The sequence below is a fragment of the Aphis gossypii genome, chromosome X (assembly GCF_020184175.1).
Source record: "Aphis gossypii isolate Hap1 chromosome X, ASM2018417v2, whole genome shotgun sequence".
NCBI lineage: Eukaryota > Metazoa > Arthropoda > Insecta > Hemiptera > Aphididae > Aphis > Aphis gossypii.
Window position 1 is genome coordinate 27563251 of NC_065533.1, and position 13605 is coordinate 27576855.

At 28.5% G+C, this 13605-nt stretch overlaps 1 protein-coding gene across 1 annotated transcript; it reads right to left on the reverse strand.

Moving 5' to 3' along the window:
- Nucleotides 1–4043: 4043 nt before the first annotated feature.
- On the reverse strand, nt 4044–7104 carry LOC114130552 (uncharacterized). The gene is made up of 2 exons (XM_027995541.2): nt 6942–7104; nt 4044–4848 (listed from the first exon to the last, which is right to left on the reverse strand). The coding sequence occupies exons 1-2, from the start codon at nt 7005–7007 to the stop codon at nt 4303–4305; spliced, it is 612 nt and encodes a 203-aa protein (XP_027851342.1). The 5' UTR covers nt 7008–7104; the 3' UTR covers nt 4044–4302.
- Nucleotides 7105–13605: the final 6501 nt, after the last annotated feature.

Below are 13605 nucleotides of genomic sequence, written 5' to 3' on the forward strand. Positions count from 1 at the left end.
GAAATATTGTTTAACATGAAATACACAATGAACGTTTTTCATAGAACTGTTTTTATTCATTCGTAAAGTACTTAGTCCATTTAAACATTTTAATTTTTTTAAATTTTTAAAAAAGAACGAGTTAAAAAATGAACAAATTATTATATTTAAAATCGTTTAAAATATAATTGGCTTTAGTCTAGACAAAACACACACCTTTAATAATACACATTAATATGTTATAAAACATATTTTTAAATTAAAATATCTTTTTAGTATAAGTAATCAGTGAAATTAATTTACTGATAATAAATGAACCTGTTTACAATTGTTTTAAATACTTATGTGTTTCAGTATGTAATTATCGAACAATACGATAGGTTAGAATGTGGACCAGCTCACATATTTTGCAAATAGTAAGTCAAGTGCTGTATTGACTTACAGGTGTTATTAATTTTAATTTTACAATATGAATGTTCTAAAAGAAATAACATTTTTAACACTAAATGCATATTTTGTGAATAAAAAAATGTGTACAGGGAACTCTCGATTATCCACTGAATAGGGTGGTGCGGCGTTCACGGGTAAGGGAATACCATGATAATCCGCAAAATTCAAATTGAAACGAAAATTCAATAATTATATTGTTATGTTGAATAGTAGTATTTAAGGAAAAGTAAATAAGAACACTTTATTTTTATTAAATATAAAAATTCATATAATACGACGTATAATATTTACCTATAACATTCATTTTTTTTGACAACAAATTAATAACAAGTTTTGATTTTTTCTTTGGAAATAGCTTGTAATTTACGATTGAAATTTTTTCAACATTTTGTCACAATAAGCTTGTGTTTTCTTATTTTTCCGGATATTGGACGGGGCTCATCCATCGATGGGCTGGCAATGTGTCTGAGAGTTGCTTCGTGGCTCTAAAATCACGTAACTATAATAAGAAGTAGACAGGACGACAGGTAGTCCGTTAATGCATGGTGAAGGAGTCGTGTGTGTAATGTGTATCGGTCAATCTATTCCGGATAAAACGAATCGCAATTACTCAGTGGTACCTACTGCAGTACTGCACTAATGCATATTGTGCGCCAGCCGCCAGGCCAAGTAACGATCAAATGCAATTAACGTACAACCCACGTTATCGGGTTATCGGTTAATGCAACCAAATTAGACCGATTCACGGAATAATATTATGTATAAAAAAAAATAATTTTGATTAGGGCGCGGATAATAGAAAGTACACCATTGGTAGTATTGTGCTTATTAGTTATTATTTATCTTAAAAATAAATAAGATACTAAGATAATTAAGAGCAGGCAGTAGAGCACAGTCGCACAGAGCATAATATTATACAAAGAAAGAAGTGGCGTAATACAAAACGCTGAGCGCTGACTAAATATAAAAATTATTAATATTATAATTTCATTGCGACTTGCGAGAGAAATCTGCACATATCGTACTGTATTATGGTCTGTCTTTTACGTCGAAGACTAAAAATAGCTATTTATATTCCCATAATTGAATTCGATACGTCATATACAAATCGCAAAAACAATATTATTATTCTACAAGTCCATTAATCGTAATAATATACGATAAAAATACCTATAGGTACTCTCCGTAATTGATATTCAGGTAATACGCAGAGACGAGAGAGATGAAAATTGTATTTTCGATTTTACTCGGTTCGCTTTACGTAATATTATTTTTGTACGTATACGAAAATAGAGATGTTTTTTTAAAAAAAAAATACGGGACGATTCCGGAAGCTCGTGTCGGGACAACGGGACAGACTTTTGTGATACGGTACTCTTCCGTACACTCGTAATAATATCATACAAATATATTATTATATATTACGGGACGTCTGGTCGCAATAACGTTCGGTAAAACACGACCGATCGCGAATTCGTAAACGGCCGACGACGTTAACGGAAGACTTCGCGGCAACCCGCGGGCTGCATTTACCGCGCGTGCGTTTGCGCGTGTACAACGCTATCAATAAACCCACAGTGCATTTACACGATAGGTACTGATATAATGTAATAATAACTATAATAACATTACGTATTACGAGACGCGTATAATATACGCGCGACGCGGTTCGCTGAGCAACGAGCATTACCGTCGTCGTCGTAGTCGTCCAATTCTCTCCCCATTTATCATCTCGTGTAGCCGTGTCCATTATATTATTATATTACGGTATACACCATGTTACATTATTATTATTATTATTATTATTATGTATATCATATACTACGTGCTTACTACATACGCGGTCGGTAGTATTCGATTACCCGAGTGGTATAAAAGTACTTCGTTTTCTTTTTTTTCTGTGCGTGCGTGCGTGCGTGCTTCTATATTATGATCACCACCACTCGTTGTTGTTGCGGAAAATAATAATATAATATAATAAATAAACTCTCAGCGATCGAGGATTACGATCGGACGCAGTATTAGCGGGGCAGCTGATGCCGTCGTCGGTTCGTTCTCGTCGTCGTCGTCGTCGTCGACGACATCATAATATTGTATTATCATTGTTATTATCATTATTATAAACGGCCCCACGGACTTAGTCGGTTATAATCGTATAATACATAATAATATCATCATGTACAATATAATATATATATATAAGTTGGGTCGTTGATCGAACCGCGTTTGCATTTCGGCGGTCACACACACACACACTCATAATAATATAATATCACATATATAGGTACCCATTATTATGTTTTAATATTACCTATATTATATCGTTTTTATTCCGTGCGCACAATGCGACGAGGGAAACCGCAAAAGGGAGAAGAAGACGACAATATGTCTCCGAGTCCTCTTCTAGACGAAAGGTCGGACGTATCGACATAATAATAATAGGAGTTAGGCCGGACGGACAATGATAATTCCCATTGTCGTCATCGCGCCGCACCGCCGCACATTTTTTCACTATACATTATTATTATGTGCCTACTTAGTACTTAAAGGTACCTCGGTATATTATATTATTAGAGCATAATGCTCGCCGCCACACCGCCACGTAAACAAACACGGCGACAGATGCGGCCTAATAGATTCCCAGTGTTACTTCCTCGGTTTGTTGTCGTCGCAAACTCGCAATAGTGTACAGTGTACATGGTTGTCGTACTCGAATAACTACGTTATTTATTCAATTGGGTACGTATCATACGTATACCGTTGAAACAGGAATACTGCACACGAGTTTCAGAAAACGTATTTAATAATATTACGAAGTGGTGGAAATTGGGAACTTAAAAAAAGAACCATCATGATACCTATATATGCACATTTTATTTTGTTGGCTAACTATATACAATATATTGACGCTGTAAGGTTAAAATTGTATTAAAACGTGATAATATTACGTTTTTATGTACAGCGTAAGCACATTTTATATTACTTTTAGGATGATGTTTGTTTAAATTTATTTTTATCACTAATTTCTTGAGTCTGATCAGATCTCGTTGAAAATTATCCCGTTTTTGAATTACCCATGATGACAATAATTCTAATAAGTATATAATATGTGTATGTATATTATTTTAAATTCGTTAAATCCTCTACGTCAGAACAACGAGTGCATGTATGTATATTAAAAAAAATCGACGTATACTTAACTGAAACAATATTATGTATTGCTATTGTTTTTATAAAACCTAAATGGTTAAATATAATAGAAATTAGCATCTAATAAGTAACTGATTTTAATATCTGACGAATGACATATAGCTGTGCTACGTCACAAAAGCATAAAAGATAACAAAACAATTTAGGTAGAAATATAAACCAGAAAAAATTATCAATGTCACAATGATTTGTTAATTTAAAAAATATTTCTAGGGATCCATTAAAAAGCTTAAATTAGTTATTTTTAGACCTCTTAAATTTAATATCCACAAGTGCATGTTTGTAATATAATGTTACTCGTTGGATATTGGTTGTTTTACTCGATGAAGCTTGAAATACTCCATACGGTTTTTATCCATATTGTTCATAATATTATAGTACACAATTAAAATTATAAAAATTAATTTTCATTTCAGTATTATTCAGCATTTATTTGTAGACTCTACAAAATTCGGTGGGTTCAACAATAATATAATTTATACTATATAATATAATGCACACACACCACCAGTTATTATGACATCTAAAAATGTGTTAAATAAAAACATGTGTTCTGGGCAACAAAGTTACAAAAGTCGTGTTTTGAATTTTTCTTTTTTTTTCAACTAAAAAATTTACATTTTGTATTAAATTACACCCAAATCGTTGACAACACTATACAAATCATGCGGTGGTGTCGACCGCGGCGCTAGTACTGTCGGCGCTTACTGTACCAGCGCCCAGGTTGCTGCCCCCGTCCAGACGTTCGCGTAAGCTGTCGATCATCTTTTGCCGGCTCTTCCGGCCGTTGGCGGACATCTCAGTAAAGGTGTTGGCCACCTGCGTTGAGACAGCGTCGAGGGTGTTTGTGACCAAGCCCACGACCGGCCAATCTCCAACGACGTCGTCGATGTTCCTGACGCCGCTGGCCAGGTAACTGCCACTAGTGGCCACTGTGGCGCTGAGGAAGTTAAACAGCTGGTTGCATACGTATCCCAGGCCGAGCGTGACCCGGCCACCGGCTTTGGCCAAGTCCTTTAACGATTTTTCGGTATCGCTCGTCAAGTTCATTACCGTCGAGCCCGTGTTCTTGATCAGTGTCTTAAAAACGTCGCCAACGTTCTCTACTCCTTTGATTTCTTCCTTTTCGATCATCGAAGCCTGGTCCGATGTATCCAAGGCCGTACCGCTCGCGGGCTGTGGCACGGGTGTTGTGTGGATGATGTCCATCTGTGCGAGGAAAAAACAACAAAAACGTTAGATAGCATACCCTAGCAGTGCGTATAATATAAAGGGAAGGGGGAGAGGTTAAGTATCGGATTTTTGAGAATTTTTCATTTTGATAAAAACTAATAATATAATAAGAAAAACAAATTTAAATCAATACAGACGAATTTGCTTTATATTTTATACGGCTATGAAATATTTGTACACCGATTATCATGTTTTATTAAATTATTAATAAACATTAGATTAATTTAATATTCAGCAGTTAGGATAAATACCTTTTTAGTTTACGTCAGTCTTTAGTTTACTATCTACCTATGAATTAATTATTTATTACGATTTTTCAAATAAAAATAAAAATAACTATAATAGGTACTTACATATTATTAACCAATAACGATCGCTTATATAAAGTAATGCTTAAATATTTGATTTGACATTACAGAAAATATTTTACTGATAAATAAATTAATAACAATAACTATTTACGGGACATAATAGTCGTAAATAATACTAACGATATATACAACGTAGTATCGTAATCAGGGGCATAATTTCAGTTTTTGAAAGTGTGGATCAATTGAAAAAAAATCACGTCTTCATAATATTGAGTTATTTAAGTAGAGATAAAGGCTCTCTTTAATACAAAAATTAAATTATTAAATAGGTAGTGATTATGGAAAAAGTTTTATTTAAGATAAATATTTTCCAGTGGTTTTTTTATGTCATGATATATATAAATTTCTGCACCCCTATTTCGGAAATACCTTAAGGGTAGGGAGCCGTGGTCTAAACACGGCACTGTAAGTATTTAATGATAAAATATAAAACATAATTTACTGAAAAATACATTTTATGACTACCATGTGGCTATCCTGTGAAACTATATGATTTGCGTGGCGACACGTAAAGTAGTTCGTGTGAAACGGGCTTTTATGTCATTATGGTAGTCGGAAAACAGCCTTTGATGTTATCAATACTAACAATTTGTTGTAAATCCATGTATATCTATTTTGAGAGTTTATCTTGGTAAACCATAAAATAGTGATTCGTGACTTCGCGTTTTTTATTAGCCGAGAGCAAGTGTTTGTCAACATTTTAATAAACCGTAAATGTAACTTAATAAGAATATTTACTGGTTTGTTAGTAAAAAATATAAATTCATCGATTTTAGCATTTGGTTATTGAATAAAAAAAAATTGTTGACATTTTTAAATTTATCAAAGTGAGGAATTTGCCATAATATGCTTCCCCTTAGGGAAACCTTAGGGTACTCTTGTTATCGTTAGATCTAATACAGTGTAGAAAAAGTTTTATTATAAAATATTTAAACATATTTTATCTGTGTTTTCAGTTTTGTGACCACTGCTGAAGTGAATGGGAAATCGGGAAATTAGGAATTTAAATTGTTTTACTTATAACTATAAACTAAATACAAAATTGAGTTATATTATTGAATTATGAGCCGATCATAATATTATATTAGTGTTAGGTAATATGGTTTTAGGGCGATGTGTTTTGTCTTACATTTTTTTTTTATCTAAAAGTATGTTATTTTTGCAAGACTTTTTCTTAAAAAACTATTATATTGAAATTAATCAATTTAGACTGTGTATAATACAAACAATTTGGTTTGTTCTATTTTAATAAAAACAAAAAAAAAAAACATTAATCATAAACCTCTAGTCCCATAGGTAGGTAATTTTAAAAACAAAGAAAATCGATAATCTAACCTAATCTAACCTAGACTCCAGAGGAAATGTTTGAAAACATTTATTCATATCAAATATTAAAATTAAAATTTTATGACCACACTATTATAGCAATTTATTTTATGGTCTTATATTTTCATAAAGATAAAATACAAAATTTGTTTTAAATAATAAACTAAATTTAGAACAAATAACCTGAAAACAGAAAAAAAAATTCTTGAAATATATTATTAATAAACCTTGAATCATAAAAAAAAAAGTATTTTTACTTTCTTTCGTTAATGTGCCAACATAAATTACTGTTAGTTAAATGTATAAATAAACATTTATATTATAAGTCGTCTATTCATTAGTATTTAAGACAAAACATTGAATTATGCTTACCTGGAATAGAAAACCAACCAACAAGTAAATTATCATACTTTTAGTTTTTCTAGGGAGACAAGTCATTTTGTAAATTGTGTTTTTATCGAAATTGAATTTGACTAAGTCACTTGTAATATGGAAGTAACTCTGAAAGACTATAAATGATCGCTTTTATTCAGTGATCAAAACGACGGAATAAATATTAAATTAGTAATTAAATAATAATATACATGTGTTGTTTACGAAAGTTCAATAAACGTCATACTCAGTCTACATTATAAAATTATCAATTAAATTATTTAATTGCAACAACAATTAACACTTTTATATTTTTCCAAAACAAACATGGATGTTATACAACCCATTAACGTGCGTATTTATGTTTTCTAATATAGGTAGGTACCTATCTCTTAACCTAACCTATTGAGGTTTGAAGTCATGGTACTAGTAACCAACCAAAGTGATAAAATAATTACTTATTTTACAGATTTTAATTTACATATGATTTTGATATAATCTAAGTAGGCGTTTAACTAATTATTAATTAGTAAATGAGTTGTATAAGCTCATCTTTTTTAATGACCTACTAAAGCAATATGTTGACTTTATACTCATTAAACTTTTAGTTCTAAAATGATTAATATTGTTCTTAATTAAAGGTATATTTATTTTAAATTATACTTATTTATAATTATTTTACATTGTATATTATATACCGATAATTATATTGTACCTATATGAATGGGCATTTCGATTTTTGAATTATTAATGTTTTAGATCTCAAACGAAATTAGAAATATTATATTTGTTTTTTGTCTACCAAAATGTTATTAAGTAGATACTATTGGTAATTCTATTCTATACTTTCTATCTAGTTAGTGAATTAAAAAATTGGTAATTTTTTGATGTTCTTATTATTTATTGGTGTACCTACTTATAATTTATGTGAAATTCGATAAACAATAAGTATTGAGAAATTTAGAGTATTTAAACAAAACCAATATTGATTGGTTTTACAATTTTTAAGTTGTATATTTATAGGTATATATAAAAAAAATTGTTGACTTGTGACTAGAAAATGTTACATTGTTATTTGTTTTAGGTAATTTAAGCTACTTTTTTTACATAGCTAAATCTAAAAAATAAAATAAAAATTATAATTCTGTAGTAAACAAACTCATTAATAGTTCTTTTTTTAGAAAGAGAAGAATACTCTTTACCATTGAACTTAAATAATGTATAATAATACAACAACTACAATTTATGCTTAGCATGATGTTTCATTTACAACAAAATATCTAGTCTTTGAATTTTGTACAGATTTACTTTTGTTATTAGTTTAATTGACGTTTTTTTGAACATTTTTCAAATGTGCTCATCAAGGTCTATGTTGTATAACTATTAATTTAAATGTTGAAATTTATTCTAAGGTCATTATTCATTTTTTTTAATAGTTTCTCATCGTAATAAATGTATTAATACTAACAACTATTAAAATGATCTTTTATTAAATAATTCAGTGGCGAATCTAGGATTTTGTTTTTTTTTTGGAGGGGGGGAGGGCAATAATTTTTTACTTTAGTAGGTACATATTTTTATAAAAACACTTATATTAGTATAATGATATTTTAAAATATATTATTATATGACCATGGGGGCAGGCCCCTCTGGCCCCCTCCTTAAATCCGCCACTGACCAGCATTCTAAGTTCATCTGAGAATCTTTTTTTTTTAATTTATGGTTTATAATTAAAATTCTATGAAATGATTAAAATGAAATATTGTACTGTGGCAATAAAATTCAAACTATTTTCTCTATTGCTGTATTACCAGTTAGTGGTAATAGTGTACTTATAATATTAATTTTAATATTATGTATTATTTTTATGGTCACTTTCAAATAATTTTTCTTGTATAAAAGAAAACTTTAATACCTATATTAGGTAGGTATATTTAAATTTTAAATTTGTCTATATAGGGATTTCGATACTTCACGAATTTCAAGTTTATCAAATATTATCATAAAAATAATAATTGAAAATATTATTTACATTATTTGTATTATCCATAAAAGAAGTAAATTATAAGAAAGTCAAATAACTCGCAAGTCGCAATGCATACATGCAATTTACATGCAACTACTTAATTTAAAAAGCGTTCGAATATCACGAAACAACTAAATTACATCATCCATAAAACAAAAATGTATTTCTTTAAAATTGGTATTTAGTAGCTCACTATTGGAAATTAATGTGATGTATATATTTTTAATGTATATCGTATTGCAATCACTTTTATGGGTAATATGTCGAAATTAAATAGTTTATTTAAGGTTGGATGTTTTTAAACACAATCATAAACAAAACAAGACACAGTATAATATAGGTAGGTATTAAAATTAAGAAATCGATTATCAGCAAAGCTCAGGTATTGAAAATAAATTGACAATAATCAGTGTGAGTATATTATTATTATTATTATTGTTATGGTATTATAATATAATAAACATATTCAATTAGTGTTCTAGATAAATGATCAGTAACACTACAATATTACATGGTACGGTGTGAGGGGACTTAAAGACATGTGCTCGTAGTTATTACTACAATTTTTTTTAAAGTTATTATTGTTATAATTTGTCATTAAAATCCACGGTTCATGGTTTTACAACCAGAAGTGGTGCCGTGTTGGTAGCTAATTACTATTGAATAGACTGTTCAGTAGCCCCGACCAACTGCGATTGCCGTTCTTTATCATTTGTCCCACTCTGTTTGAGGCTTCGGTTCCAAAGTTTAAAGCCGAATCGTTCATTTTCTGAAAGAAATCCACCACGTTTTTGCCAGACTCGAGTGCCATGTCCTTGGAATCCGAGTACGCCGAGACAAAGCGGTTTGCCATCGACTTAGCCCCGTTGGTCATGCTTCCAATAATGCCATCTGAGTCAGGAACGTCCACTGAAATTGTCTGCGGATCGGGTGCCGCGCGACCACTGCTGACCTGGGTGCGTACAAATAGCAAAATATTTTAGATACAGATCGGTTGTCATAGGTAAAACTAATAAAAATGGTAATTTTTTTTTTTTTTTTTTGAAAGAAAAATACGTATTATCTTATCTAAGTTTTCTGAGAATATAGTTATTTTGTCATTCTTATAAGTCTGTGACCATAGAATATGATAGAAAATAGACGTTTTGATTGTTATAATACACGTTACCAATTCAGAGTACCTACACAGATTTATGTTTTTGAAATTTTAAACTTGACTGGTCTTATTGCCAAAAAAACGGAGTGCATTATCACTAGCCATATTAATATGTAACGATTAGCTATAAAATATTAAAATTCATTTACGAAATAATCGTTTAAAATTATCTAGCAAATTTTAAAAACAAAAAAAAAAAAATACTGATTCATAATAATTACAACAATATAGGACACAAGTAATTTTATGATGTTATTTTAATAAATACATCTGAATATTTTGGAAATATGCATCATTTCAGATAAAAACAAATTACGTACTTGGAATAAACAACCAACCAAAAAATAAATTATCATGTATTTAGTATAAAACTGATTTAGACAAGTCATTTTGTCAATTGTTTTGTTATTAAAACTTAATTGTACCAAGTGAAATTCAACACGGAACTTTTATCTGAATATTCAGAGTGGTCGCTTTTATTCTGTGATCGGATAAATGGATATAAGACATAAGTATACAAATATTGAAATACGTACGTATGTAATGCATTAATATACACATGTGTATTTATTGAAGCTCATTAAATGTCATACTTACTTATTTTATAATTAGAAATAATCAATTAAGCAGTTTAATTGGGCTTACAATTTACATTTCCGACCGTCTCAAAAACAAACACTGTTCTAATGTACATCACTTTATTTAACGATTTTAACGTCACATATGTATAGTGATAGCTTTAAAAAAAATATCGGGTAAATTGGTAACCGTTCTTCTGTAGGTGCAGTAAGTGTAGAGTGTAGTGTGCCATTAATGAAGTGTAATTTTATGTTAAATTTGAATTCAATCACAAATTTTTGCATGCGAACAACAGTCTTAAGCAAAGATGGTCTGTCAGTATACATTACTAGTATATAATTATCATAATATAGCCTGTAATTTATATTATGTTTTATTGTTATTAACTTTTAAGTCAATGCTGACTTACCATAGATGATGGCATAGAATGGTGTGAATAGAATGTTTCGAAAATATTATTGTGTATATAAAATATTGCAATAAACAGTAAAAGTTTACGTTTACTGTTTACCGTTTTAACTGTTTCAAGTAATCATAAATATTAATTTCGGATTTCAAGAAAATAACTAAAATTCTCCGTTTTAATATATAATTTCGTTCAATTTATAATTTCAAATGTCAAATAAAGTAAAACCGTGCTCATGTATTTTTTTGGATCTTTGTGGACCTTTAATTAACATTTTAAACTACAAAATAATTTAACAAATTTTCTGGATTTTAATGAATATTGTATAAACTCGAAAGTCAAACTTTTATAAAATAACATTATCATGCATTTAAATATTTTTAAATTTCTGAAAAATTAACTTCTATACACAACAATTAAAAATAAAAAACAATTTAAGTAACGGTAGAATGTTTTAAGTTTATACCCACGCCGTTAGGTAACACTTTTTGAATTATTACAAAAAAAAAAAAACATTGTTAGATGAGAAATAGTTATTTGACGTGGTAGTATCCCACTTCGTCAACATTTAAATTGCAAACGCTCATCAAAAATATTTATAAAATAACATAACTTTTTGACAAAGTTAAATATTTAAAGGAAAAAAAATATTAAATAAGAAAATTTATAAATGCCCGATAGTTTAAAACGAGTAAAAATCATTAATTATCATGTATAAATAATAATAATAATAAATATTAATATAAACATTTGGTGAACATTTCAAGTACCTAGGACTATTCATTATTAATTTTTTAAATTATAACAAAAGAATATAATCGATTTTGTTGAAAATAGGTTTGCGTATAAATACTAAAATACCGGTTTTTCATTATTTTTTTCCCTTATTATTTTGAAAAGTAATGGAAATCTGTACCAAAAGTACCGACTTGATTCATTTTTCCACTAGAAAGTGCTCAAAGTTGAAAATCGAAGCATTCAAAAGTGAGGATTGGTATAAAAATAAAAAACACATATCATTGTAAAAATCAACATATTCATCGCTATGTCTCAGAATCTAAAAAGTGATGGTCAATAGATATTTACACTTCTTACATATCAATAAAATTCTTAGATTTTAGAAAATCTAATAAATAATAAATAAAATACCATACATATATAATATGGATCTTTAATTAATTTATTAATCATATCATTATAGTTACAAAATACTGAGAATAATTTTTTTATTAGTGTGATCTTCAAACATTTAAATTTACATGCCTTTTTAATTACTCATGTTAATAAATGCAACTTACAAACTTCACTACTTCAGTAAATCACAAATAAAGTACTTAGTAGTTATATATATTATATTGTTTATTCATTTTAAGTTAAAATAATATTGATATTGTAGGTATTAACAAATAATATATAATATGTATAGTACTTGTTGGTAGGTAACCTAATTTAGTATTAAATTAATGTAACAAACTAACACAATTATTTTAAACCTAATTAATATATTATTATTTATTAGAGTTACAAAATTACTCTTACAAAGTATACATTGAATGTTTTATAATGTTTCATTAAATTTACTTTTTAAATTTATTGCAAAGTCAACAAGCTAATTTTTTAAAACATATATTGTTGTTTGTGTTAAATCAATAATATCTTTACATTTAATATATATTGTAGTTCCTGATATATATTTATAATAAACGTACCAATATTAATTAATTTATAATAGTGTATTTAATTGAGATTTTTGGAAGGATTGGCCCTTAGGGTATTTCAAGATATCAAAGAGTTATTTTAACGAGTTTTAAGATAGGTTAGCGAGCGTGTATACTGTATATACTATAGTACTATAATATTATACTTTATCGAGATTGATGAAATAAATTAATTGTTTTTTGATTTACAGATATTAATATGATAGCAAATTAATTATTAGTTGTTTTTTTTCGAAATGTAACTTCTGGTGAATTTTTTTTTCGATTAGAATTTTTTAAATTTAGACTTAAATATTGCAAATAATATTATGTGGTTTAGTGTAGTTATTCAATTCGAATAAAAACTATATATTTTACATTGGTATATTTGAAATGTATAATATTACAATTTATAATACTATAAAACAAAATAATATTATTTTTTTTCAGTATTATTTAAAATAAAAATATTTTTATGATTATTTTATATCTTATTGAAATAGCCTTTTTCTTTCTCAATAGTATTTAACTAGTTAAGCCTACGCATAAAATAATGTTTCATTCATACATTTACACATAAGACACAATATTTTACCTTCATATTCATACAAACCTTGTTGGTATTAATTTCAAAGCATAAATCTCACCAAATCAGTTTGTGGCTTGTAAATAGGTAGGTATATCCTAACATTCTAATTGATTGAAGGTGTAATTTTAAATGTAATTTGAGTTAACAGATGTAATAATTAGTTGACAAATATAAAATACTTACAAAATCTAAAACTATGAAAAAAAATAAA